General features: G+C 44.5%; 1 protein-coding gene across 1 annotated transcript; it reads right to left on the bottom strand.

Annotated features, from left to right (window-relative positions):
• LOC142311483 (amine oxidase [copper-containing] 3-like) lies at nucleotides 1–27310 on the bottom strand. The gene is made up of 4 exons (XM_075349957.1): nucleotides 25695–27310; nucleotides 5969–6254; nucleotides 2856–2985; nucleotides 1–1723 (listed from the first exon to the last, which is right to left on the bottom strand). Exons 1-4 carry the CDS (start codon nucleotides 27274–27276, stop codon nucleotides 1436–1438), a joined length of 2286 nt encoding a protein of 761 aa, XP_075206072.1. The 5' UTR covers nucleotides 27277–27310; the 3' UTR covers nucleotides 1–1435.

Below are 27310 nucleotides of genomic sequence, written 5' to 3'. Positions count from 1 at the left end.
TTTCTTTTGACATATTCTTTTTATTCGAGAAATACAGAAGCATATGCAGGATCCCTTATATCTTTCTTTTTGAGTTCATAATTTGCTTCACTTTTTTAAGAAAAAATTGCATTTCTTAATTTACTTAAAACTCTTTTGATTTACAATTGCACCCAATTAATTATATTTCACTGGACTCTATTCCATCAAAAAGAACGGTACCTACACACAAGCTGACCGGCAGATATTTGTTTGTTTTTTTGCTTGTTTTTTTTAAAAACAGGCTTGTTGCACTTTCTTGCTCACAAAATAATTGTAAATACATTGTTTTGTGCACATAGCACACAATTTGTCTTGTCAGCACGTGTACTATTCACATAGAATGAGGTTCTGCTGAGAACATTGATTTTTAGCAAATGTAAAAATCATTTCACCAGACGAACAAGTGTTTTGCTTGTTTGTCAGGTGAGTGGCAACCTGTCCAGCTTTTCTAGGATTATCAGCCAGTCTAAATTCAACTTAGGCCTCATTTAGACGTCAGTGATGCAAAAAAACAGTCCAAATTTTACTTTCTGTCATTTTGATCAAATCTTTGTTTTCTATGTTGTGGATCTAGCAGTTCTCTGAATGCTGAGCTTTGTATGACCCTGCCCACACCACTAATTGGTAACTTTATGTATAAACGGGCTTAGGAAGAAAGATGCCAACTAGTGGAAGGGGATAGGTTATACAGAGCAGTAGGACTACATGACGCATGACAACTAGTCCTCTAGTGATAATCTTCTGCTGATAAAACAATGATTTTATTGAAAACACACACAGATCAGTAAGTGACTCATTGCTGGAATCAGCCTCTCTGACTCAAACTTCATACTGCTCTCAAATTACATAGCAATAATCCCTTGACAAATTTCCCTTAAGGCGAGGAAGGTGTTCAATGTCTCTATTCATGCTTCAAAATGTGATACTCGATAATCAATTTTTTCTCCAGTGATAGATTTGTTAGTAAATGTGGTTTCAATGTGACAACACGGGATGTTTCAAATACAATGAATGTGGTGGTATACTAATGCTTTTAAGTTTTTGAAGGAACATGATTTTCTAAAATGTGGTTAATCACTGTACAATAAACTGCTCCTTATCTATTTTCAGAAAAAGGTTGGATCAAAACTGTGCTACACCATTTATACACAGTGGCCCAAAAACAGGCAGATATGTGTCTACCCAACCTCTGGAGTTGGTGAGACCTCCACCAATATGTGCCCGTCTTCTATGAAAACTGCCAACAATCAATATACTAGTGTGGAATTCCTAAGTAATCTGGAATTGAATTTAGAAATGTCCTAATACTTCCAGCTTACCAATATTATAAACACTTTTATTTGGCCTCATCAATTTTATGGTTTAGTTTTTGAAAACTAAAATAAGGTTTACAGCCCTCGAAATATGAAGTTTGTTAGAGTACAATATACTCGTTATCAAAGCCATTGTAAGTAAAGGGAGGTGTTTGAGGAGCACACGAGGATGTTTGAGACAGACAGGCTATAGGATTGACACTACATGAACTGAAATCTTCATGTGCCTGGAAATACACAGCATCTTCCGAAAAGACTGAAGGGTCCTCATTGAAATAATTGTAAGGTCTGAGGTAAAAGCCCACTCCATTTCCCGCAGTCACTGTGTTAGGGATGTCCTCTGCGTGGGGAATGTGCAAGAAACCAGTGGTTATCCAAGCCACCAAATCCTATAAATAAAACACAACTTATTAAAAAATGTATTGCCAATGATCAAGTACCGTAGATGATATATAAGTATATTGATGGTATTATTCAAAGCTATAACTTTTCCTGCAAATATTGGCAACATTGGTGGAAAAATAAAAAAAAGGGTGTTGGAAATAGGGGGAGTAAAAAAAAAAAAGCACAAAACTAAAAAGTGGTTGCATCAGCAAGGAGTTAAAGACTGTTCAACTATCAACTATTTCTATCTATCATGAATGCCTACACATAGTATGCATAGTAGGTGGTAGAAAATGACTCCTCATGAAGCTATAACATTTTTATTAAATTGCAATGTCCACAATGTGAGGTGTGTAATATGAGGAGCAGTTGCCAGACTGGGATCAGGTCCAGAAATGCTCATGATAGGATAGCCATTTCTTTCAATTTATGTTGACATTTTTGCCCAACTTGGTTTCTGGGTTAAATTTCCATACTACACCCCAAAATGCTATCTGTACTTGAGATATTACGAAAAGGCCACAAAGGAACATGGACGTGGCCTAAAGGCTACTTTACACGCTGTGATATCGGTCCCGATATCGCTAGCGTGGGTACCCGCCCCCATCTGTTGTGCGACAAGGGTAAATCGCTGCCCGTGCCGCACAACATCGCGCAGACCCGTCACACATACTTACCTGCCCGGCGACGTTGCTGTGACCAGCGAACCGCCTCCTTTCTAAAGGGGCGGTCCGTGCGGCGTCACAGCGACGTCACTGAGCGGCCGCCCAATAGAAGCGGAGGGGCGGAGATGAGTGGCCGGAACATCCCGCCCACCTCCTTCCCTCCTCATAGCGGCCGGGAGGCAGGTAAGGAGAGGTTCCTCGTTCCTGCGGCGTCACACATAGCGATGTGTGCTGCCGCAGGAGCGACAAACTACATCGTTACTGCTGCAGTAAAGATAATCGAGAATGGACCCCCATGTCACCGATGAGCGATTTTGCACGTTTTTGCAACGATGCAAAATCGCTCATCGGTATCACACGCAGCAACATCGCTAATGCGGCCGGATGTGCGTCACAAATTCCGTGACCCCAATGACTCCGCATTAGCGATGTCGCAGCGTGTAAAGCCCCCTTAAGGTTCCCAAAGACTCACCTCATCTTGAATATTTTCATTGTCAATAAAGTTAGAGAACTGAACTGTCGGTGACCACGGATCATTTTGGTTATAAATGCTGCTGCTCATTTGCTCTTCTTCTTTGTGTTTGGTTACAGCCAATTTATACCTAGAAAGTAAAATAATAGCAAAAATTACATTGGAATGGTTCAGATCCCAGAAATTCATCATCACAGTAAATCCAATCAGGAGCACAGCTAGAAGGTTATGAAGATAAACCGGGTGGTCTTGCATCTGGGGGCTCAGATGGCTTTGTTCTACCGTACATAACAAGAGACCAGTATTCAGTATTATAAATGTCCCTTTTACATATTTTACTCTAGGGCCCAGGAGCTTCAAGATTCCGCTTTGAAACCCATTATATATAGAAAGCTCTCTTGAATACAAAACGACTAACATCATAATTACAATGGCATGTAAGGGTTTGGGCACCCCTGGTCAATATTAATGTTGTTGTGAAAACTTAAGCAAGTTGACGATGATATGATCTCTCAAAGGCATAAAGTTAAAGATGACACATTTCCTTTGCATTTTAGGCAACTAATATATATATATATATATATATATATATATATATGTATATCTATATATATATATATATATATAAATAAATATATATATATATATATATATATATATATATATATATATATATATATACACACATATATATATATATATATATATATATATATATATATATATATATATATATATATATATATATATATATATACACAGCTCTGGCAAAAAATTAGGAGACCACTGCAAAATTGTCAGTTTTTCAGATTTTTCTCTTTATAGGTATATTTGTGCGTAAAATGTAAATTGTTCTTTCATTCTATAAACTACTGACAACATTTCTCTGAATTTCCAAGCAATACATTTTGTATTTATTTTCTGAAAATGAAAAATGGTCAAAATAACAAAAAATGCATTGCTTTCAGACACCTCAAATAATGCAAAGAAAACAAGTTCATAATCATTTAGAAACAACAATACTAATAATGTTTTACCTCAGGAAGAGTTCAGAAATCAATATTTTGTGGTATATCCATGATTTTTAATCACAGCTTTAATGCGTCTTGGCATGCTTTCCACCAGTCTTTCACACTGCTTTTGGATGACCTTATGCCCCTCCTGGTGCAAAAATGTAATCAGTTCTTCTTTGTTTGATGGCTTGTGACTATCCATCTTACTCTTGATTACATTCCAGAAGTTTTCAATGGGGTTCAGGTCTGGAGATTGGGCTGGCCATGACAGGGTTTTGATGTGGTGACCCTGTTTGAGTGACCCTGTTCCTATAAGCATATTGACCCTGGTGATTATGAATTGTATTTAAAATTTATTTTAATTTTTTTAAACCACATTTTTTTTAAAAAAAATGTTTGTTAATAAAATTTATATATTTTATAAAAAATATTTTGTATGGTGTTTATGATTTTCATGCATGGCTTTCAGTCTGCCACTTATGCATGAAGTATTTTTTAATTTTCAATTATTATTATTATTATTTATTAATATAGCGCCATCAATTCCATGGCGCTTTACATGTGAAAGGGGTGTACATAATAGGGACAAGTACAATAATCATCAACAATACAAGACACAAACAGGTACAGGAGGAGTTTATATATTTATAGTTAGTACCTAGTTGCACCTCCTTTGGCAAGTAACAAAGCTTGTAAAATGTTTCTTGTAACTAGCCAAGAATCTTTAATTCTTGTTTGAGGGATTTTCATCCATTCTTTCTTGGAAAGTCTTCCACTTCTGTGAGATTCCTGGCTCAACTTGCATGCCCTACTCTTTTGAGGTCTAGTCACAGATTTTCAATGATGTTCAGATCAGTTAAAACCTTCAGCTTGCGCATTTTGAGGTAGTCTATTGTGTAGTTTGACATGTGTTTAAGATCATTATTCATTTGTAGAAGCCATCCTCTTTGCAACTTCAGCAGTTTACAGATGGTGTTATATTTGCATCAAGAGTTTGTTGAAATTTAATTGAATCTATTCTTCCCTCTACCTGTGAAATGGTCCCTGTGCCATTTGCTGCAACACAACCTCAAAGCATGATTGATCCACCCCCATGCTTAATGGTTGGGGTTATGTTCTTTTCCTATTCTGTGTCCTTTTTTCTCTACACATACCTTTAATCATTATGGCCAAAGAGTTCTATTTTAACCTCATCGGCCCACTGGACTTGTTTCTAAAATGCCTTATACATGGACTACGGGGTGCATTATAATAAATGGAGGACTATGTGGTGCAGTATATATGTAGTACTATGGGGTGCGTTATCATATATGTAGAACTATGGGGTGAATTATGATACATGAAGGACTATGGGAGTTGCATTATAATAATTGAAGGGCAATGAGGGCTACTTTATACATGGAGGACTATGGGAAATGCATTATAATACATGGAGGACTATGGGGATGCATTCTAATATATGAAGGGTTATGTGGGACCCTTTATACTATATGGAAGACTATGTGGGGGCCATTATTGTATTTAGAGAACTATATATATAAAGTTTTGTGCTTAGGGAAAAAGGATCTTTCCCTCAGCACCCAGCTTTCCCATGCTCTGCCATACATTTTCTCTCAGCACCCAGCTTTATCATGTTCTAATATGGGAAAGCTGGGTGTTGAGGGAAAGATGTATAGTAGAGCATGGGGAATCTGGGTGCCAAGGACAAGATGGATATCAGAACATAGGAAAGCTGGGTGCTGATAGAAAGAGGGATTTCAGATTATGGGAAACCTGGGTGCTGAGGTAAAGAACTAAGTGTCAGTGTCATTATCCTGTACCCCGAGTGTCGGCGTCATTATACCATACCCAGAGTGTCGGTGTACATGGAGGGGGGACCCAGGTCCAAAATTTCCATCGGGGCCCATCAAACTCTAGTTACGACACTGCCTAAAGTAATGCATTCAACATAACTCAGTGAAAAATTAATTATTCTGTGTTTTGATTAATTCCTCCTTCTCAGATGTGTTGTGTGATTAGAAGTGTTCAATAAGCCTCTGTCATTCTCTAGCGAACAGATAATAGACATATATATGCAGGACATTTTGACATTGCACTTACTTGGCCCAGTTCATTGATTTGTGCACAGAACTTTTCTCTGGGAGATAATCGCCTGCAAAGCTGACCATCTGGATCCTATAAGAACGCTCATGATTCCACTTATTCTTCTGTCTACTGGCAAACTGCATGTAGCGAGGCATGGGGCCATGCTGCTCAAATGCTGCCTGGTTTTCAGTTACCAGCACTTTCTTGGTAAGCTTAGTTTGCTGCAAATGCCTTTCTGGATTCCAGGGAACTTCCACATCTTCAAACTCCATATCATGAGCAACCAGAGAATTATTAATCCCTACAGGCAAATATTCACATAGGGTTAATTAGATATCATGCATTATCATAAATGATAGAAAATGCATTAACACAAAGTGACTTTTCTTCTGCCCAAATTTGTCCTTATGTACTTATTGATTTTCCTAGAAAGGTGTTGTATAAGATTTGAAAAATATGTCTACTTTCTTCCAAAAGCACTGCCATACCTGTGTAGTATCATAGCTCAACCCCATTCATGTCAATGAAGAAGAGCTCTAATAATTACTAGTTATTTGCATAGCGCAAACATATTTCACATCACTTTACAATTAAGCGGAGACATGTACAGACAATAAAAACAAAACGCACATAGTTATAGGTGGAGTGAGGTCCCTGCTCGCAGGCTCAGTCTATAAAAAAATAGGGTGACACAAGAGGAAGAACATGTTTGTTATGTACGGTCATCATTATAACAAATAAGGGTGTTCATAGTGCTGTTATTGTGTTCTATTGGGTGCATGGAAGATGTGGAGACAGATAAATTGGAGGGAACAGATTCTGATTAACATTTAGAAGGAGGGAACAGGGGAGAGTTAGGTTAGTGAGATGAGGTGATGAGGTGATAGGCCTGTTTAAAGAGATGTGTTTTTAAAGCACGCTAATAACATAGAGGCTAGACTTTAGTTTTGGGTAGTGGATTCTAAAACACTAGCGCAGCACGAAAGAAGTCTTGGAAAGGGAGGTGCGAGGTTTGGATTATGTATGATGTGAATCTTAGGTCAGTTACTGAATGGAGTGAACTGGTAGGGTGATAGAAATGAGGAATGAGGTATAGGATGGTGCAGAACTGTGAAGAGGTTTGTGAGTGAGAGAGATAAGTTTGTATTGTATTCTGTAGCAGATGGGCAACCGGTGTAATGACTGGCCCAAGGTGGAAGCATAAGTGAACAGGCTGGACAGAATACGCTTGTTGCCGCATTCAGGATGGATTAGAGAGGTGAAAGTTTGGTTAGATGGAAACCAATTAATATAGAATTACAGTAGTTTTTATGCCATCAGCACCCCCGCAAGACATTCCAGGAGGGATTTTTCGGTCGTTGATTCCTATATTATTCCCAATTACCCTTACCCGGTATCAATAATACACGGACACTGCTTGCGACTTGGTAAAAATGGCCACAGCAGCCCTTTATTGCCTATTGTTTACACACTAACACAAGGGGGCGCCGTTGGGTGTCCCCAACATTTAACAATAGGTAATACCAGGTAATACCATAATAATAATACAGTACGTAATACAATACTTAACCCTGGGTAGGCCCGGTCCAGAAACCACCTTCCACCACCAAAACATAATCCCTGGCCGCAAAACACACCGGGCCGGAGATGAGATATGAATCACCTACGGATCAATACCCCCACCTTGCAGGACCCATGCCTGAAAGATCCTTGTAACCGGAGCCATTATATCCTACAAGTGACTCTCCATTCAAATAACATTATCCGTTAAACCGCCTCTGGACCAGACCTACCCCTGCCACAGGACAGGCCATGTGACACCTTGCATGGCCTGGACCCCCACACACCCAACGCTTGCTTCTTCAACCTGCAAGCCGAAAACCAACCATTAAACCCGTCCATCCATCAACTCAAACTCTGAGCATCCCATATACGCACCAGCCAACGTTACCAACTCACCTTACTACACCGCACTCCCATCATCCTTGGTGACCGCATATGCCACCTCAAATCACATCTGGATGCCTTGGCACTGCTCCTGGTGGCTACCTACTAGCAGAAACCTATCCCCACCACCTGTGGCTTTAGTTAAGTCTCAATAGGCATTCAGGTATGCTCCTCATGGTCAGAGATCTTGCCTTGGTCCAGTGGGTACACTATTTTCCTCGCTTGCCCCTGCTGGGTGTGACAGTAGTCCAGATGAGGATGATTAAGTGTTTTTGCAGTTTCAAAAGGTGAGAAAAGGTCAGATTCTGGAGATGTTTTTATGATGCAGGTTACATGAGCTAGTGAGAGATTTTGGACATAGGTAATAAAGGAAAGTTCTGTGTCAAACAACGAGCATGCCGCTTGGGAATTATGGTTGAATCACCAGAAGTAATTGAAATATTGAGTATAGGTTGGTTAGTAGAGGGAGAAATAAAGAGAAGTTTATTTTATGTTTGGAGAGATTCAGTTTGAGATATAGGCAAGACATGATGTTGAAGACAGCGGACAGATAAACTCTGGTATTTTGTATTAAGGTGGTGGTGTTAGAAGAAGAGGTGTATAATTGGGTGTCATCGGCATAGAGATGATACTATAAACCAAATCTGCTGATGGTTTGTCCAATAGGGGCGGTGTGTAGAGAAAAAAGGAGGAGGCTTAGTACTGAGCCTTGAGGAACCCCGATAGTATGGGGAAGAGGAAAGAAAGAGGAGACGTCAAAAGATACAGTGAAGGAGTGGTCAGAGAGATAGGAGAAGAACCAGGAGAGAACCTTGAGGCCGATAGAGCTGAGCATGGTGAGGAGGAGCTTGTGATCCACAGTGTCATCAAAGGCGGTAGAGAGCTACGGGAGAAACAGCAGGGAGTAGTGGCCATTGAATTTTGCTGTTAATAGAACATTGACTTTTTTTAGAGAGTGATCTGAAAGATACCAGACACAAAGTAGTATTCTTTTATTAATTTTACTCATTTATGTAGCCCTATTAATTCTACAGTGCTTTTCACAAACTATTATCACTGACCCCATTGAGTATCACCATCTACGGTAAGTTCCCTATCAGTACAATATGTTAATATGTTTTTGGAGTGTGGGAGGAAACCATATTACTTAGAGGAAACCCATGCAAACATTGCCTAATTCATGACGAGCTGTGGCGTTCCCTACGCCTGAATTTTACTTCAGTCAAGGACAGAAGTAAGATCTCTGACGTTGCACATGCCACTCATCCAACATTCCTGTTCTGCACCTCTTCATGAATTAAGAGCATTTCGCACTACCACACCCTCTTATCAAAACCAGCGAGAAATCTTGATGAATGGGGACAATGTCTTTGGAGTGTGGAAGGAAACTGGAGTACAGGTAGCAAACATGGGGAGAACATACAAATTATTTGATGGCATATTTTTCTTGATGGGATTTAAACCCAGGACCCCAGTGATGGTAACCATTCCATTGAGCCACCATGCTGTAATATTTTCTAATTCTTTGTAATCTTTAAGACCATCATAGATGTAGGGATCATTAAGTCCAAAAAACACTTTATAATGAGCACTCACACTGATATCTATGGCAGGGGTGCACAACCTGCGCCCTGGAGGTTACATGTCACCCTCTATGGCATATGTCATATCAGCACTGGTAACAGCAGCACCGACATTGCTGAAATGTCGCTTCTCCAGTAGGTGAGTATAAAATGCTTTCATTTCAATTGGGCTACTAAATTAATAATGCAGTTGTTGTCTAATAGTGGCCAACCCCTTAAGAGTGATGGGCGAGCGTGCTTGGCACTGCTCATTACTTGATCGAGGAGGAACAGGAGATGGTTGTTTGCACTACGTAGGGTACTACCCACACCAGCTTCATTCTGTCTGTTCAGCGTAGGAGGCTGGCACACATAGTATTCTTTTTTTTTTTAACCAATCAGTTTTTATTAAAGATTTCCATAAAAGAAACAGATTAAACATAACAAGCATACAGAGAAAAAAATAAGAGAATATTAGCCACTTCAAGTTCCGTAGGTGGGCCGCTACCCTTGGTGTTTATATAATCTACATAATACATTACTGACAAAAATATACTTCCACCTGTGTTTTGATAGGTTATCTATGACTATTACATATTCATAGGTTACTGTTTGTCACCTTTTACTTTCCAAGGGCTAGACCCGCCTGTCTATATGAAGAACCTTACTAGGAAAGTGGTCAAAATATAGAGTGAGTAGATAGCAGAATTGAAAGAGAGGGGAGAAGGAGGGGACTTATACAAGGGGTTGCGGGAGGGAGGTAAGAGGGGGATTGTTTGTGCACTGTCACTAGAACAGGCTCCTGAATGCAGGGGATTCCTTGAACAGTATCCCCGGCTACCATAGTTTGGTAAACTTCTCATTTGTGCCCGATACCAAAGAGGAGAGTTCCTCCATGTGACAAAGATGCGTTAGCTCTGTCAGCCATTCCCCTATTCCGGGGGTCACTCTGGTCCTCCAGTGTCGTGGAATGACTGCTCTGGCCGCAATCAAAAAGAACCACAACAGGCGCTTCTTTTGGCATCCCAATGAACCGGGTAAAATAGACAGAAGGGCCATCTTAATGGAATGAGTTACGCTTTCTCCTGCCATTTGGTTGTAGGTCGCAAACACCTGAGTCCAAAAGTTGGATAGTTTGTTAAATCTCCACCAAATGTGTGGCAGCATACCTTTGTCTGAGCCACAGCGCCAACACTCCTCCGGGACCATAGGGAAGGCTCTATGGAGGTTGACCGGGCATTGATACCATCTTGCCAGTAGCTTAAAGCTCTTTTCCTGGGCATTGCATGCTACTGAGATCTTGTGGAAGAATACATATGCCTTTCGTTTTTCATCCTCAGTAAGGCTGAAACCTAATTCCGATTCCCATCTTCCAATGTAGCTGGGGTCCTCAGAATAGAGGTTCCTGTTCATCATATCGCAGATGAGGGAGATCTGGTGCGTTGGAGGCGAACTCTGCAGGAATAAGTGTTCGAATGGGGTGGACATATCCGGGGAGTGGGGCCTCTTCCCACCCAGCCAAGATTGCACAAAGGAGTGAAGATGTATATATTCGAGCCACCTCAATCTCAGCCCCGGGAACGCGGCCTGAAGGTCTTCAAAAGGGGGCAAGTCTCTGCCCTGTAATATCTGCCCCAGTCTGACATCCGAACTCCGTTGCCATCCCAGAAATCTCTCCACCATACACCCCGGAGGGAAGCCCGGATTGCCGAACAAAGGCAACAGAGGAGTGGGCGAGCCAATCAGGCCACTTTTCAGCTTTGTGGCCTCCCATGCCTCCAGTGTCGCTCTGAGCAAAATCCCACCTGGCTCCACCTGCCTCCTTACATCCTCCAACTCTTTTGGTAATAGCCAGGGAAGTGCCCCAAGCGGAACTGGGGAATGAAGCTGCTCTAGTGCCACCCACTGCTTGGTGTCCCAGTGAAAACGCCAGTCTAACAACCTAGCCACCAGGACAGCGCGGTGATAGGTACGTAAATCCGTAAATCCGGCTCCCCCCTATGTTTGGGTCGTATCAAAGTCTGATATTTGATCCTTGGTTTTCCCCCTTTCCACACAAAGCGAACCAGTGCGGACCTCAATGTCTTAAAGAAGGCCAGAGGGGGATTTATAGGTATCGCCTGAAAGATGTAAAGGAATCGTGGTAGTATGTCCATTTTGAATGTGTTTACGCAACCGAACCACAAAAGGGGTCGTTTGTTGTACTCTTCCATATCTTTTAGGGTTCTGTTTAATAAGACTTGGTAATTCAAGGAATAAAGTGTCCCCAAATTAGATGGGATCGTTACCCCTAAATATTTTATTGAGGATGCCTGCCATCGAAACGGGAACTTTTCTTTCAGTAGGGCGACTTTCTCTATTTTAAGGGAGATGTTTAGCGCTTCTGTTTTGGAATAGTTTATTTTAAAATTGCTCAAATTTCCAAATCGTTCGAATTCTTTTAGTAGTGAAGGCAATGTGATCAGAGGTTGGGACGTATAGAGCAGGAGGTCATCTGCGTATATAGCTGTCTTAAATTCCCTGTCTCCAATGCTCAGACCGTGTACATTGGGGTTCTGTCTAATGGCCACTGCAAGGTGCTCCATAACAATGACATATAGAAGGGGGGGATAAAGGGCACCCCTGACGGGTACCGTTTCTGATTTCCACCGGATCCGAGAGGGCCCCGTTAACCCGAAATCGGGCCGACGGTCTAGAGTGCAAGGCCATTATCTTACAAAGTTCGGGCCTAAACCAATTTGTTTTAATGCTGAGTTCATGAATCCCAATGTACACGGTCAAACGCCTTTTCTGGGTCTATTGAGAGCAGCCCTAAGGGCTCCTTTCTCGACGCGGCTCTGGCTATTAGGTGAATTGTTTTGTTCACATTGTCACGGGCCTCCCTACCCTGCACGAACCCAACCTGATCTGTGTGTATAATAGAGGGCAACAAAGGTGCCAACCGGCTAGCCAGTACTTTTGCGAAGATTTTTACGTCAATATTTATTAGTGAGATCGGGTGGTAGTTGGCTACCATTGTTTGGTCTTTACCATGTTTAGGTAGAACCGTGATGTGGGCTTCTAAGGATTGTGGGGTGAAAGGGGACGATTCTGATACTGAGGTATATACTTTTGTGAGGAATGGAGTGATTTGGGTTTTAAAAAGTTTATAAAAAGCAGGGGAGAACCCATCAGGTCCCGGGCTTTTACCGCTTGGGGAGATCTCTATCGCTGTGGCCACCTCCCCCTCCTCGATTGTTCTGTCCAATCCCCTGGCATCTTCCCTATCTAATGCAGGGAGAGCTGTCTCTGTAATGTATGACTCAATTCGGGTCTGTAATTCCTCCGGGGCCATATCTAAGCATATACCCCGTATGTTGTATAGTTCTGTATAGTATTCTTTAAAATGATTTAAATTTTTTGCGGGGTCTTGCATGTCTGAGTTTCCCTGAGTCTTTATTTTAGTAACGCGCGAAGCTGTTACACGTGGGTGTAATAGCCGCGCGAGTTGTTGCCCGCTTTTGTCCGAGTGATTATATAATAGCCTTTTGAATTGGTTTTGAAACCTAAGAAGTCTACAATTCAGTAGCTTTCTTAATTTGTCTCTTGTTGTTGTGAGATTGGCTAGAATATCCTAAGAGGGATTAGTTTTGTGTGTTGTCTCTAGTGAATTCATCGTTCAGAGAAGTTGGGCCACCTCCTGTGTTGTCTCTTTTTTGATCATCGTCCCGTGTTTTATTAGGATTCCTCTTATTACACATTTAAATACCTCCCACTGAAACGGTAGAGGTGTAGAGTCCGTCGCATGGGTGGACATGAAGACGTCCATTGTCTCCCTTAGATCTGTTACGCATGTTTCATCTCTCAATAAGGAATCGTTGAGCCGCCACGTCCATGCCCTGTTTGGGTAGTCCGGTGGGGAGATCTCCAGGAATACTGGGGCATGATCAGACCAGACCGCATTCCCTATTGCCGCGACCAGGTGCCACGAAATAACTCTTTGGCTGACCAGAATAAAGTCAATGCAACTGTAAGTCTGGTGGGGATTAGAGAAAAATGTATAATCTTTATCTGTGGGGTGCATGATTCTCCACACATCAACCATGTGGAGATCGGCTAACTTACGTTTCAGGGCACTCAAGCGTCTCTGAGGTATGGCACTTCTCCCCGTTGACACCTCCATTGTAGGATTCAGTGCAAAGTTGAAGTCTCCACCCACCAGCACCTCCCCCTCTGCGAATTCTGATAAATCCTTTAAAAAAGAGCAACATGCGTTAGTTTGGTTAATATTTGGTCCGTACCAACCCGCGATCGTGTAGACCACCGAGCCTATTTTAACTTTTAGCAAAACATATCTGCCTGTCTCGTCTGTCTTAAAGTCTAAAACCATGTGGACCAGGTTTTTGTGTATTGCGATTGAGACCCCTTTTGATCTTGATTCATTGTTCGTGCTGTGGAGCCAATGTGCGAAGTATCTGTTATGTAGATTTGGTATGTGGCCAGTTTTAAAGTGTGTTTCCTGAATAATAAAAATGTGAACTCTTTGTTTGTGCATCTCATAAAGAATATGTGATCTCTCTGTGATCTGAACCCCGGCATTCTATCCCAGCGCAGCACAATCTCCTAAGGTAAAGAACACTCCGGGTATTAGTGGATTAACACAGGGAAGAGGGAAAGGAGGGGGAAGGAAAGGTTATGGTTATAAGTGGGGAGAAGACTAGAGTTCCTTTAGAAGGAAGATGAATGTAAAAAAGAAGAAAAAAGAAAAAAGAATACGAGAAAGTCAAGAAGTCAGTACTTCAAGTCCACCTCTATCTCCCCGACTTTCCTCTAAGGGTGGGTCAGAGGAGAAGAAAGAGAACTTTAAATTCTCGTCTTCCTCACCCCCAGCCACAAGAAAGGAGGGCGATAATTTTAACTAATCCTCACAACGTGAGGAATAGAACCCTCTATAGGGGTTGTGCTTTCCAAGGGGAGAATCTTCCCCCGAGCCAAGAACTTTCAATATATGTAAACTTAACAAAATATTATTGCGAGCATTTGAACCGATGCCCCATACAGGTGTCAAAACTATATAATGGTACCAGGATTTGCTGTTGGTCTTCCTTTGTGGATCATATTATCAATGCATATATTTATCCACCTTCTTTATTATGAGGGAGCGACGGTCCCTCTCCACTTGCTCCACCGCTCCTCTGTGTTACTCCCAGGTTTGTGCTCATAGAGGCCGGTCACAGTGGGACCCTTAATTAGAGGCAACTGCCTCTAACCCTTAGAAAATATGCATAACTGGGTTGTCTTGGGACATGTGTGACCAGCCTCCGCAGCCCGACCATCAACAATAAATTTTACCAGTATAACCGTGATAAGGTCCACTCGCTCAGAGCCTCATTCACTACTGCTCCATTTCCAATTGTCTCATCCTTCTCCTCGGGTCTCTGCGCCGTTGTGGTTGCGGGTGATTCGGACCATTTGCCTGTAGACCCGATGGAAGCTCCGGCCACTCTGTTATCTAGACCCACGGGAGATTCAATGCTGCTGTAAAGTCCTGAAGCACCCGGCCCTCTCGGTGTACTCTCAGAGAAAAAGGGAAGCCCCATGAGTATGGTATATTGCGTTCCCTGAGGACGTCAAGCAATGGCCTTAGGGCTTTCCTCTTCTGTAGCGTCCATCTCGATAAGTCCGGAAGGATCTGCAGGCGGGTTCCCTGGAAACGAACATCACCCGCCGCCCGAGCTTGGGTCATTTTAGAGTCTTTCACTTGGTATCTGTTGACTCTGCAGATTACATCCCGTGGGAAGTTTGGATCCACAGGTTTAGGGCCCAGGGCTCTATGGGCTCTATCCATAGTGTGCCTCCCCGGGGGAACCGAGTAGGGAGTTAAAGATTTCTTTGAGTGTTGCATGCAGCTCTCCCGTGGGTACAGATTCTGGAAGCCCTCTGATCCTTATGTTGTTTCTTCTTCACCTGTTCTCAGCGTCGTCTATCATATCCGCCAGATAGTGGAGTTGAAAAGAGTGAATAGACGTATCCTCTTTTTGTGTTGTAATTTGGGCAGACAATGTGGATGCAGCAGCCTCAATTGCTGTGACTCTTTCACCCCATATTTCTCCATGTCATGTTTGGTTGGGATGTTTCTGATATGAACAGCCAGGCTTTGAATATCCATGGCCAGTGTATGGCCCCATAAAGCGGCTCTGTTGTTGTCTGTTTCAGCCTCTGTGCTTTGGAGCGGAGGAGGGAGCTCCCAATTTGTTATTGTATTGGTATGTGGCATTATTTTTGTATCTGCTTTCTGCCCCGGTTCGTGGCGTGCATTCATGTGGGGTAGATTAGAGTGAGAGGGAAGGCTTTGTTGGGGAGAGCTATGTGGTCTGCTGTCTGCTCCTTCATTCCCCTCCCCCTCATCACATTCCTGTTCTCAGCAGTTATCTCTCTCTGTGTGCCAGCTCCTGTCATGCACGCTTCTGCCTTATCACTGTTTAATGTCAGTGCATGTGGCTGCTCCCTTTGTCTCCTGCCGCCGCTGCATGAGATAATTAACTCCTTCTCCCTCCCTGACAGAGACTCACGTTCATGTGGTGATCTTTGTGTCATCAGCAGCGTCTCCTCTGCACTCGCAGCGCCATCTTCCCTCCACGTGGGCACTGACTCACTGCCTGTCGGAGGTCCCTGCAGCTCCTGATTCACTCCACCGGAGGCCCGCGGGGCTGTGCTGAGCATCGCTTCTGTCCCCTGCCTGTCTGCAGGACTCCTCAGGGACATGTGTGGGTGGATGGTCTCTGAAGCTGCTGCACAGTCCGCCATGCCCGCCTGACTGGGGCCTGTCAGGTATCTGGTTATGTCTCCCGTTGTTGCTGCGGGTGGTCTCACGGGTGCTGCTTTTGATCTCTGCCTCTTCCTGACTCTTATGGACTGGTTTTGATTGTGTATACTGCTCCGTTTCTCTGTTTATTCCTGGCTTGGGTCAGCAGCGGTGCTCACATGCGTCTTGTCTCCACCATGGCCAAGCCACGCCCCCACACATAGTATTCTTTATGTACTGCTGCCTTACCCGTAACCCTCGCGTTATACGCATTTTGGCAACACAGATAACTGGTTGTTCACCCTTCTCGACCCACACTACACGTAGAACTTTTCATCTATCCTTCCTGTGGTGGAGAGGTCTGCTAAAATGGTGCAATATCAGAAGGCCATATTTGAAGAATTGGTCAAAAAATTCCCATCTGACAACAAAGGTGATAGTTCCTTGGACAACTAAGGCATAGAGTGGTGGGAGACACACACTAAGTCCAAAAGAGGCAGGGGAACACTATCAAAGTTCTGGAGGGACAGTTCCATTAGATCCTCCCAGTTCCCAGGCCCTGATACACAGCCTACTCTGACAAGGAGGGCAAAGTTTTGGTAGATGGTGGAGTACCTAGCAAACTGTAACTGTGATTCCTCTGTGCCATACAACTATTAGGCATCCAAGCTGGCAATGTGTCATGAACTGTCCCTCTATGCCTTGGAGGTGCTGGCTTGACCTGACACTAGTGTTTTGTCCAAGTGGGGTCTTAGGGGGGCTTTGCACGTTGCGACATCGCTACTGCGGTATCGTCGGGGTCAAATCGAAAGTGACGCACAATCGGCGCTAGTAACGACGTTGCAACGTGTAAAGCCTAGATGCACCGATAAACGATTGCAAAAGCGTCGTAAATCGGTGATCTGTGTAGTGTCGGTCATTTTCATAATTTCGCTGCAGCGACAGGTACAATGTTGTTCCTCGTTCCTGCGGCAGCACACATCGCTGTGTTTGAAGCCGCAGGAGCGAGGAACATCTCCTTACCTGCCTCCAGCAGCTATGAAAAAGGAAGGAGGTGGGCGGCATGTTTACGTTCCGCTCATCTCCGCCCCTCCTCTTCTATTGGACGGCTGCCGTGTGACGTCGCTGTGACGCCGCACTATCCACCTCCTTAGGAAGGAGGCGGGTCGCCGGCCAGAACGACGTCGTAGGGCAGGTAAGTGCGTGTGAAGCTGGCATAGCGATAATGTTCGCTATGGCAGCTATCACAAGATATTGCATCTGCGACGGGGGCGGGGACTATCGCGCTCGGCATCACTACAATCAGCTAGCGATGTTGCAACGTGCAAAGCACCCCTTAGTGCCTCCGGGGGTATAATAATTGATAGGCACATTGGCCTGTCAACTGAACATGCTGACAAGCTGCTGACTCTTATAAAAATGAACAAGGCATGGATTGGACCAAACTTCTCACCCGACTTGTTTACAGCAGCCGATCATAAAGACAACTAAAATGTTCCTTTTTTGTAGTATATTCCTTTCCCACCCAAACAAGGGTAAAAAGTTCTCATTTTCTTCCTTTTTCGTGTCTTTTTCCTCCTCCTCCACCGTATCAACAGGGTCATGATGTAACCTTCACTCTTAAGTTTTCCAAGGTGTGTATGATGCCCTACTACATCATTTTTAGAGTCCTACCTCTAAAAATCTCTTTATATAAATATACTGTATATCATAATGAAGAACAGGATGAAACACCAATCTGCACCAGCACTTTATAGGTAACTTATCTTCACATACGAACTTTGTAATATTATGGCCACATTGGATTGTGACAATTTTCTTTTTCCATCTTATAACGTAATGATATGTAGCAAATAGCACTATTAACATATGTTTAAGTTACACTTTGCTCCTTTATTCTGTCATTGGAGTATTTATACTACTAACCACTAGGTATTTTTGTTAGAACAATTTTTAGTACTTGGAAAGGGATCCAACAATACAACTAGTTATATACTGTAGATATTCTACTATTGGTGTTAGGTAGCGTGTTTTTTATCTGCACCCACAATAATACGGTTTGTGTATATCTCTGATATTGTATTTACTAGTTGGTCCCTCTCTCATTGCTTACAGGCCACTGGCTATATATGTTGAATGCTAATATTATTATATTATTGGTGGGTATTTAAGTTATGTGGGCACCTCTTCTCTACATTTTTGTGCAAATATTTTTGTACACCTATTAATGATATTTTTACTATGCAGGTTCACTATTCTATTAATCAGAGCCTACCTTTTTTAGCCACGGTATCAACACTACACTGATGTGTATCCAGCTCTGTACTGATGCAATGGAGAGGTGGCTGTCAGTCAGGGCCGGGACATGGTTAAAGGGAACCTGTCAAGTCCAATGTGCACCCAGAACTGCTCGTATATTAGCAATTCTGGCCTAACTGTCCCTGTATAGGCTAGATTAAATAAAGAGATCTTTAGAAAAAGTATTTCTAAAGATCATTTCTTATATACTAATGAGGCCAGCTACTAGTTGCAAGGGAGATAGTTTCCTTTGATAGTTGGCCCACATAGCATGTTAGTGTGACGCCCTGGCAAAACCAGGTAGTCACAAATAGGCCCCCGCATAACACCTTTCCTCACCTAGGTAATACACAGCCGACCTAAAACCCTAGTCACCCCTCCCCTTAGGGAAAGATAGGCACACCAGTGGGCGGGACCAGGCAGTTGGACATGCCCACCCCGGGGTCTAGACAGCCTGGGGCGGGAAAACAAGTCAGTTAAGCTTTGTAGTTCAAGTTGAGAGGAGTGTGGGCTGGAACTAAGTGTAGCTCCAGCAGAGGAGGTTCAAGTTGAACGGTGCCATGGTCAGAGCCTTTGTGCCTTTGGCTAGGTGGCAGACGGTGGTCTCCGTCAGCAGGAGATGGGAAGACGGCTCGGCAGATCCGAGGTGGACCGAAACAGGGTTGTAGCCCGCTGGTACCGACACTGAGAACTGACCCGGAAACCGTAGCACAGAGGGGGTACTCGAACCCTGAAGCCAGTAGCGAAACCAGCGGCCTAGCTAATTAACCGATTGAGGGCAGGATTATAGGTCCTGTCCCACCCAAAGTCCCTAAAGAAGACAACAGCCCACCGATAGGGATAAGGCCACCGCCAGGACCCATAGATCCCATGGGCCAGCGTCTGCGGGCACGACTCCTTAGGCCACAGCCAGCTGGGAGCGGACTCCTGAGTTCCAGCCCAGGCAGTCCACCATACACAAAACAAGTGCAGAGGAAAAAGGATAGAGGCCACCAGCCCGGGTGGGGGACCTGAATGCAACCGGCCGCGGCGGCCGGCCACCAGCACCTTGGTTTACCAAAAGACTCGCGTGATTCATTTCCTGTGAGTAACCAAACATTCCCCTTCTTGCTCGGGCGCGCCGGCCCTTGCCGCTGCTATACCCTGCACAAAGAAACTGGGTCCCGGGACAACCATCCCTAACCATGGAGGGGTTAACATCCAGCTGCCACTACATCTCCCCCGGGTACCCCACAACAGCAGCGGTGGTGTCCCACCTCACCATGCACCGTGGGTGGTGTCACGAACTTAATACGGCCTAGCCCGTACATCTACGTCCCCCCTTTTTATTTGGCATGTCCGCGTGACCCACGGGTCCGGAGGATCCTTTGAGCCACAGACACACACAGCGGGTCCGGACCCGAGCAGTGGCGGCTGCTGGCACGGGGGCTGCACACCCCGAAACTTGGCATCACGAACAGGATTCAAACCCATCCACATACCTGGACAGTCAGCGGTGATCTGTTGAGAAATTTTCAGAAGTCGCCATTTTTAGGCGCGAAAACTGCAACCCAGCGTCTTCTTCCCCGAGAAAGGGCGTGAAGCTGAAGCCCCGCCCCTGGGAACACGGCCGGAAGGTGAACCCTAAGGTCGTAAAGCGAAACTAACTAGCCGCTCAAGTGAGTGCTTGCAAAAGACCAAGGGGGCGGGCGAAGAATCTGCAGTATGTAACTCGAGTAGATAAAGGGCAGAGACACCAGGACTCTGCCACCCTATTGTTCCTGGATCCCGACAGAGGAAGATGGCCGAAAAGTCTGGCAAGCCCGTCATGGAGCGATTTGTGCCCGGAATAGCCGACTGGGTGGAAGCCCAGGCAGCGTGGATGTGCCACTGGATACAGGCTCAGGCCAATGTGCTGTTAAGGTGATGAACGGCTAAGATGGCGGAGCTGGCTGCAGCCGTTCGGGCCAGTGAAGCGAAGGCAGCCTCGGAGGAACGGGTAAGCGACCTATGCCCCTATGTGCCACCGGGACCGGCCCACCAGGCTGAGGAGCCCGGTCTGCCCCCGTCCGCCACGCTGCCTCCCTCGCCGCCCGAACCTGTAGCGGACACCCCGCTCGGTCCGCTGCCACAAGCAATGGCAGCGTACCCGTCCTTCCTGCCTGTGAGGACACACCAGCAGAATCCTCAGGCCGTGAGCACTCCACCGATCCAGCACCCTCATTAGCTCCAAGCCAGACCGTGTCCCAGCAGCTGTCCCGTCTGGTCCCGAGCCAGGCCGCAACCCCGATGACATTGCCCCCGGTCCCGGAGAAGGCAACGCCCGCGATGACGACGGCCCCGGCAGTCCGCCCGGCCGCAGCGGAGACAGCCCCCAACCGGAGGTCAGCACCGCCAGAGACACTGACCGCTCCCAAGTTCCCGGCCTCGGCTGAGGCACAGAGGGGATGCACCTGCGGGGCAGCAGAGCAGGCCATGACACAGCGGGGCCCTCCATTGCCAGTGGTGCCAGTCATAACCGGCACGGAGGGACTCCGGCTTGGCCCAGCCCTCGCACAGGTGGAAGCCGAGCATGAAGCAAGTCCTCCGTATTGGGAATGGCAGCGGCGCCAGCTGAACAAAGAAATTGCGGCCTGGGAGAAGAGAAAGGCGGAGGTACTGTCCCGGACCTACACAAAAAGGACCATCTTCAGAACGCCACCTTCCGGGTGCGGGGCCAGACCTACCAAGGCTAGGTCCGGCACTTCAATGCCCAGAAAGGCTGGGGCTTCATTTACGAGCCGGGCTTGGAGGCCGAGATTTTTGTATCGCGGAGAGATGTGGCCCCTCATCTGCCCGTTGGCCATCCAGACTGAGACCTGGAGCCCGGAGAGCTAGTTTCATATACCCGGCACTGCGGAGAGAGGGGGTGGTTTGCCCTTGAGGTGAAGAAGTGGGTGAAAATGGGCACCCAGCTGCACACCCACCCCTCTCTGCCATCTTCACATGATTAAAATGTTAAGGTAGCGGTTCCCAGCTACCCAAGTTATGCAAGTCCCCATTGGGACCGTTTGCTGTTTACAGTTCCCGTTTTACAGTTAAAATGTCCCGTCACAGATCATGGACCATGGCTTTGGACTGGAAAGCCAACCCAAAAACTATTGGGTCTTGTAAATAGTCCCAGACCAACCTTCTCACCCTGCTGCAGTCTCCGGAGAGGCTGGTTGGAGGAAGGGCCTGTGGTACAGTCGGCAGAGGCCCAGTCACCATCAAAACCGGTGACTACCCTCCGGGTCAGGGGTCCCCTGGATGTGGGGCCCTTGAAAAAGACTGCTGGATAAGGAACTTTTTACCCGGCCCGTACGGGCAACACCCAGACCTGTCGTGGACTTGGGCAAGGGGTGCGCACTAGTGATGAGCGAGTACCAAAAAGCTCGGGTGCTCGAGGCTCGGGCCGAGCATCCCAAGATACTCGTGTACTCGGCCCGAGCACCGAGCCCAATGTTATCCTATGGGAGATCCGAGTATTTTTATGAAATGACCCCCGGCAGCATGTAGAAACCATAAAAATGTCACAAAAGTCTTAGAAGAGTGCTCAAATGACATGGCAACAGCATGGGGAAGACCCCTTGAAGCATTTATCACTCAAAAGTCACAGCTGTGAACAATTTTGTCCGAGTTTTACGTTTATGTTAAGGGCACATACCCAATAGTGAGATAGAGCTGGTGTATGTTACTTTTTGAGATTACATGAAAGATTTTACGTGAAAACATTGTGTGGCACTCCGATGTCCAAAACGCACGTTTTGTGCTTTTTACTAGCGATGTTGGTCATTTTTTTTTTTCATTCTATCTCCCTCAGTCCGTCGGTCGGTCTCTCTGTCTGTCTGTCGGTCTCTCTCTGTCTTGTCTGTCCCCCTCTCACAGTCTGTCGGTCAGTCTCCCCCCTCTCTCATACTTACCGTTCCCCGATCACTGCCGTGGCGCTGCACAGCTGTTCACTAAACTCCGGCGGCTTGTCCTCTTTTCAAAAAGCCGGCCGCTCATTAAACAATCTCGTATTCCCTGCTTTCCTGCTTTTCGACGCCTATGATTGGTTGCAGTGAGACACGCCCCCACGCTGAGTGACAGATGTCTCACTGCACCCAATCACAGCAGCCGGTGGGCGTGTGTATACTGTGCAGTGAAATAAATAATTAAATAATTAAAAAAAAACGGCGTGCGGTCCCCCCAATTTTAATACCAGCCAGATAAAGCCATACTGCTGAAGGCTTCTATTCTCAGGATGGGGAGCTCCACGTTATGGGGAGCCCCCCAGCCTAACAATATCAGTCAGCAGCCGCCCAGAATTGCCGCATACATTATATGCGACAGTTCTGGGACTGTATCCGGCTCTTCCCGATTTGCCCTGGTGCGTTTATTAACATGCTAATGAATGCTTAGTGACGCTGCAGCCTGCACATACCTCAGTCTTGAAGGCGGCCGGCGGAGGATGGATGCACACTGTGCATGATTGAGAGTCCTGGGGCTTCCGATTATGCACACTAAACTTGCTGGGTTTAAGCTTCCTGGGCTTAGTGAGGTATAGTACAGATGACCAGAAGTGTTGGCACTCCCGATCATGCGCAGTGTGAATCCATCATCCGCCGGCTGCCATCAAGAGTGAGGTATGTGCTGCATCGCTGTGCATTCATTAGCATGTTAGTACCCCCACAGGGGCATGCTAACTTGCTATGTGGACCAACTAGCCAAGGGAACTAATGCCCAGGGGACTAGTTGCTGGCCTCATTAGCATAAAGTAAACAATCTTTAGAAATACTTTTTGTAAAGATCTGTTTATTTATGCTAGCATATACAAGGACTGTTAGAGAGGGAATTGCAATGTGTACCCAGAACTGCTTGTTGTTGTGGGTGCACATTGGACCTGACAGGTTCCCTTTAAAGCTGCTGCTCCCTTTAAAGCTGCTGCTCACTGTTTACAGAAAACACAAAAAACCTGAGCTGAAGCAATGTTCAGTAAACATGCAACATTAAGCATGTGAATTGCAGCCTTAAGACTAGAAAAAAACCAAAGAGAAAAATTGCATGAAAAATACCCTGACTATAAATAAATAAAATTGCAAGTGCTTAATAACAGGGTACTTAGTGTATACATTTTTGCAAAAAGGTAAAAAGCTGTCTCACCTCGTCACGGTGTACCCATCTGAGACAGTCCCTAACCTACTGAAGTTAAAAACATTATCCATACCTGACTTGTGTCATGTCAAACTCCAATATGAATGGTGGCAAGTGGTCAGCTGTGTCCCAGATTAAATACACAGTGAAGTGAGATGCAATTAGTTGTTCAGTCTCAGTATTAGGAGGGCTGCGCCCCCAACTTGCAAAAAAGCAAGATAACATACAAAAAACACAAAAAACCTGAGCTGAAGCAATGTTCAGTAAACATGCAACATTAAGCATGTGAATTGCAGCCTTAAGACTAGAAAAAAAACAAAGAAAAATTGCATGAAAAATACCCTGACTTTTACTGAACATTGCTTCAGCTCAGGTTTTTTGTGTTTTTTGTATGTTATCTTGCTTTTTTGCACAAAGTCAGGTATGGATAATGTTTTTAACTTCAGTAGGTTAGGGACTGTCTCAGATGGGTACACCGTGACGAGGTGAGACCGCTTTTTACCTTTTTGCAAAAATGTATACACTAAGTACCCTGTTATTAAGCACTTGCAATTTTATTTATTTATAGTCAGGGTATTTTTCATGCAATTTTTCTCTTTGTTTTTTTTCACTGTATACAGAGTGGTGACTGAAACTGCTCCAGCCACACCTCTATGACTAAAAGCCCAAGCCTGCCGGCATTAATAAAGTGCATTTTCTCCCGGTAGCTGGGATTTTAGTGTGCTGACCGGGCAGCTTTACAATAATCTTAGTGTTTTTTACATAACAGGTTCCTTTTAAAGGGAACATGTCACCTAGAATATGCGTTCTGACCTATCAGCAGACGTATGTGTGCCCTAATTACACCTCCCTACCCATCCCTGTGCTATAAAATTGTATAATATGAAAGTAATAAAACACGTTTTACCACCTTCATATTTCCTATGTAAATAGCAGGGTATTTGGTCCCATGGGCGGTGCCTTGCCCTATGGACATCTACATACTTTCCGTGGTATCACGCCCCTGTGGGCGTGATACCAATGAGTCACATGAGCGACGTCCCCGTCGCTTATTCTATCCTGCGCGCATTGCGGCAGGCTTCTTTTCCGGATGTTCACTCGCCGGCTTCAGAGCGCACTGTCTGAAACTGACAAGGAGAACCTAGAAGAGAAGCCTGCCGCAATGCGCACAGGATAGAATGAGCGAAGGGGACGTCGCTCATGTGACACCATGGTATCATGCTCACAGGGGCGTGATACCACGGAAAGTATGCAGACATCCTTAGGGCAAGGCACCGCCCATGGGACCAAATACCCTGCTATTTACATAGGAAATATGAAGGTGGTAAAACTTTTTTTATTACTTTCATATTAATCAATTTTACAGCACAGGGATGGGTAGGGAGGTGTTATTACAGGACACATGCCTCTGCTGATAGGTCAGAACGCATATTCTAGGTGACAGGTTCCCTTTAAAGGGTTTTTCCAGGCTCTAGACAAATTTTTGTAGTCACTCTATGTATCCTGACAGTGTGCAATGCATACACTGTTACGATTCTCCTGCATTCCCAGAGAAAGTGAGCAGTAAATCTCATGCTTGTGGTCACTTGATTGTCCACTCACTTGAATTGTGACAGCAATTCTTTGGGAAGTTGCGCAAACAAAAATATTTATGCAGCTAGTCTGTGACGTAACGTGGCAGAAATAATTAAATTTAAATCCAAATTGCAAATAAGTTGCATGAGTCATAAATTTCATGCAATTTGCCCTTAGGTCTACAGGGTCAATGTTGCATGTTAGATGGCCATGTTGCATAGGTTATGGGTCACAGCGAAACCCCACTGATTGACAATCATTAGATGCAAGGTCACAAAACGCAAACACCGATATTCATTTGGCATAACCAGTGTTGCTTTTTAGCCCTAGCATAAGTAAGCCCTACTTTAGGTTTGTAGTTAGGTTGAAAAATTGTGAAGAATCTACTGATTGTAAAACAATTAATGTTTAAGAGGTTTAATATATAAATAATTTTACTTACCTCCCACATCCATGTCCACCTTATAGTTTATAAAATGTGTATGGATGGTACCCAGAGTATGAGGCCCCACTCTATTTCCATGGTGCGTCCCTCCATCCATGTAGAATGATGTAGTTATATATCCTGTTGCATGAACTTTTGACTCAATAGCCCCATTTTGATAGAACATAAAGTCAAAAACATAATCGTAGTTTCCAAGGGTGGCAATGGTTCTAATAATCAAAACAGTGTTGGCCAAACCACCATAGTAAGAAGAACCAAGAGTTGAGAAGTGCCGTCTCAAAGGAATACCGGAGTTGAGTTCAAATACACAAATGGATCCTTTGTTAATAACAGAGCTGTCTGAGTCAAGCAAATAATGGGTATCTATGAATTTAGAAAAATAGGGACAGTCAATGCCACGAACCAACTGATAGGTAGAACGACCAATGCCAAAATGCCCATCCATATATCTTGTTGACATTCCAGCAGGAGCATTGGAGCCATAGATAGAGATAGCTTCTTGGATGCTAAGCTCATAAACTATCCTTTCCCCTTTAAACTTGATGTCATATAACCTGAGTCCTCTGTTCACATTAACCCCAAATGCAAAACGCCAGTGTTGGAAGAGCACCTGGTTGTTCTTGACGCTATATCGAGCACCTTGTGGTTCATACTGCATAGGGATATTAGAGACTGAACTTTTGGGGGAATTCAGAGAAGCGATGTTATTTTCAAAATGTGGCTTTGTCATTTTCACTACCTTCAATTGTTTCTTCTGATATATCTCCTCCAATTTAGAAAAGCTTTCAAAGTACTCACCATTATAAAACACTCTCTCCACACTCCACTTATTAGAGTTAAGGTCCTTATGGTCCATCAAAAATTCTAACCCAGTTGGATGCAGGAAATATCCACTACCCTTTGTATTATAGAAGATACCAAACCAGGTTTTTCTTTCTCCAGATGCAAAACCTCTTGGTGCGCTAGTCAAAGCAGTAAAAAATTCAGTGTCAGATTCATTGTGGCCCAATACTTCCTTGAGAAAAGTTTTTGCCTTGCTTGTCTCTTTGAGGAGAAAGTGATTTCGTATCTGATTGTACTCACTACCAATGACTGGTCTACGGTGATAAGCCAATTTTCTTTTATATTTCTGAAGAGTAACATCATTCCTGTATGTAAGATTTGGAAGAGGTCCTACAACAAACTCCTTAAGTTCAGGTTCTGAATGACTTCCAAAATATACAACAGCTATTGCTTCTCTCCTGGGCTTAGGTCCTCCTTTGTCCAGGTACAATAAGGCATCTTGTTTGTTTGGAGGTAATAGCTCCACTGAATATATGCAGTTGGAAGAAGGATCAGCATTGGAGATGTCCACTAGATTTTCATTGATGTTCTTCTTAAGATAATCCACCACCTTGGCCAATTCTTCAGGTGTTAGGTCGGCAAACACCAAGCTCTGATCATTGTGCTTGAAAACATATGGTTTCTGATCCCCAGAATTACAATATTTCAATCTGGATCCAAACAGAAGTACAGAAACCAAAGCTAAAATGGTGGCAACTGCCAGGATCAGAAGCGCGGAGACTATTTTAACATTCATGTTTGCCTTGCATTAAACCATCAGGTCCTGTGCC

The sequence above is a fragment of the Anomaloglossus baeobatrachus genome, chromosome 5 (genome assembly GCF_048569485.1).
Source record: "Anomaloglossus baeobatrachus isolate aAnoBae1 chromosome 5, aAnoBae1.hap1, whole genome shotgun sequence".
Taxonomy (NCBI): domain Eukaryota; kingdom Metazoa; phylum Chordata; class Amphibia; order Anura; family Aromobatidae; genus Anomaloglossus; species Anomaloglossus baeobatrachus.
This window is presented reverse-complemented; position numbering and strand designations above follow the sequence as displayed.

Bases quoted from the DNA above. Each gene is read 5' to 3' on its own strand.
- LOC142311483 (XM_075349957.1), bottom strand. From the start codon at position 27,276: ATGAATGTTAAAATAGTCTCCGCGCTTCTGATCCTGGCAGTTGCCACC. The intron at 6,255-25,694 runs GTAAGTAAAATT...ATTTGCCTGTAG, and splicing joins GGTGGACATGGATGTGGGAG to GGATTAATAATTCTCTGGTT. The intron at 1,724-2,855 runs GTGAGTCTTTGG...TTTTATTTATAG, and splicing joins ATGAAAATATTCAAGATGAG to GATTTGGTGGCTTGGATAAC.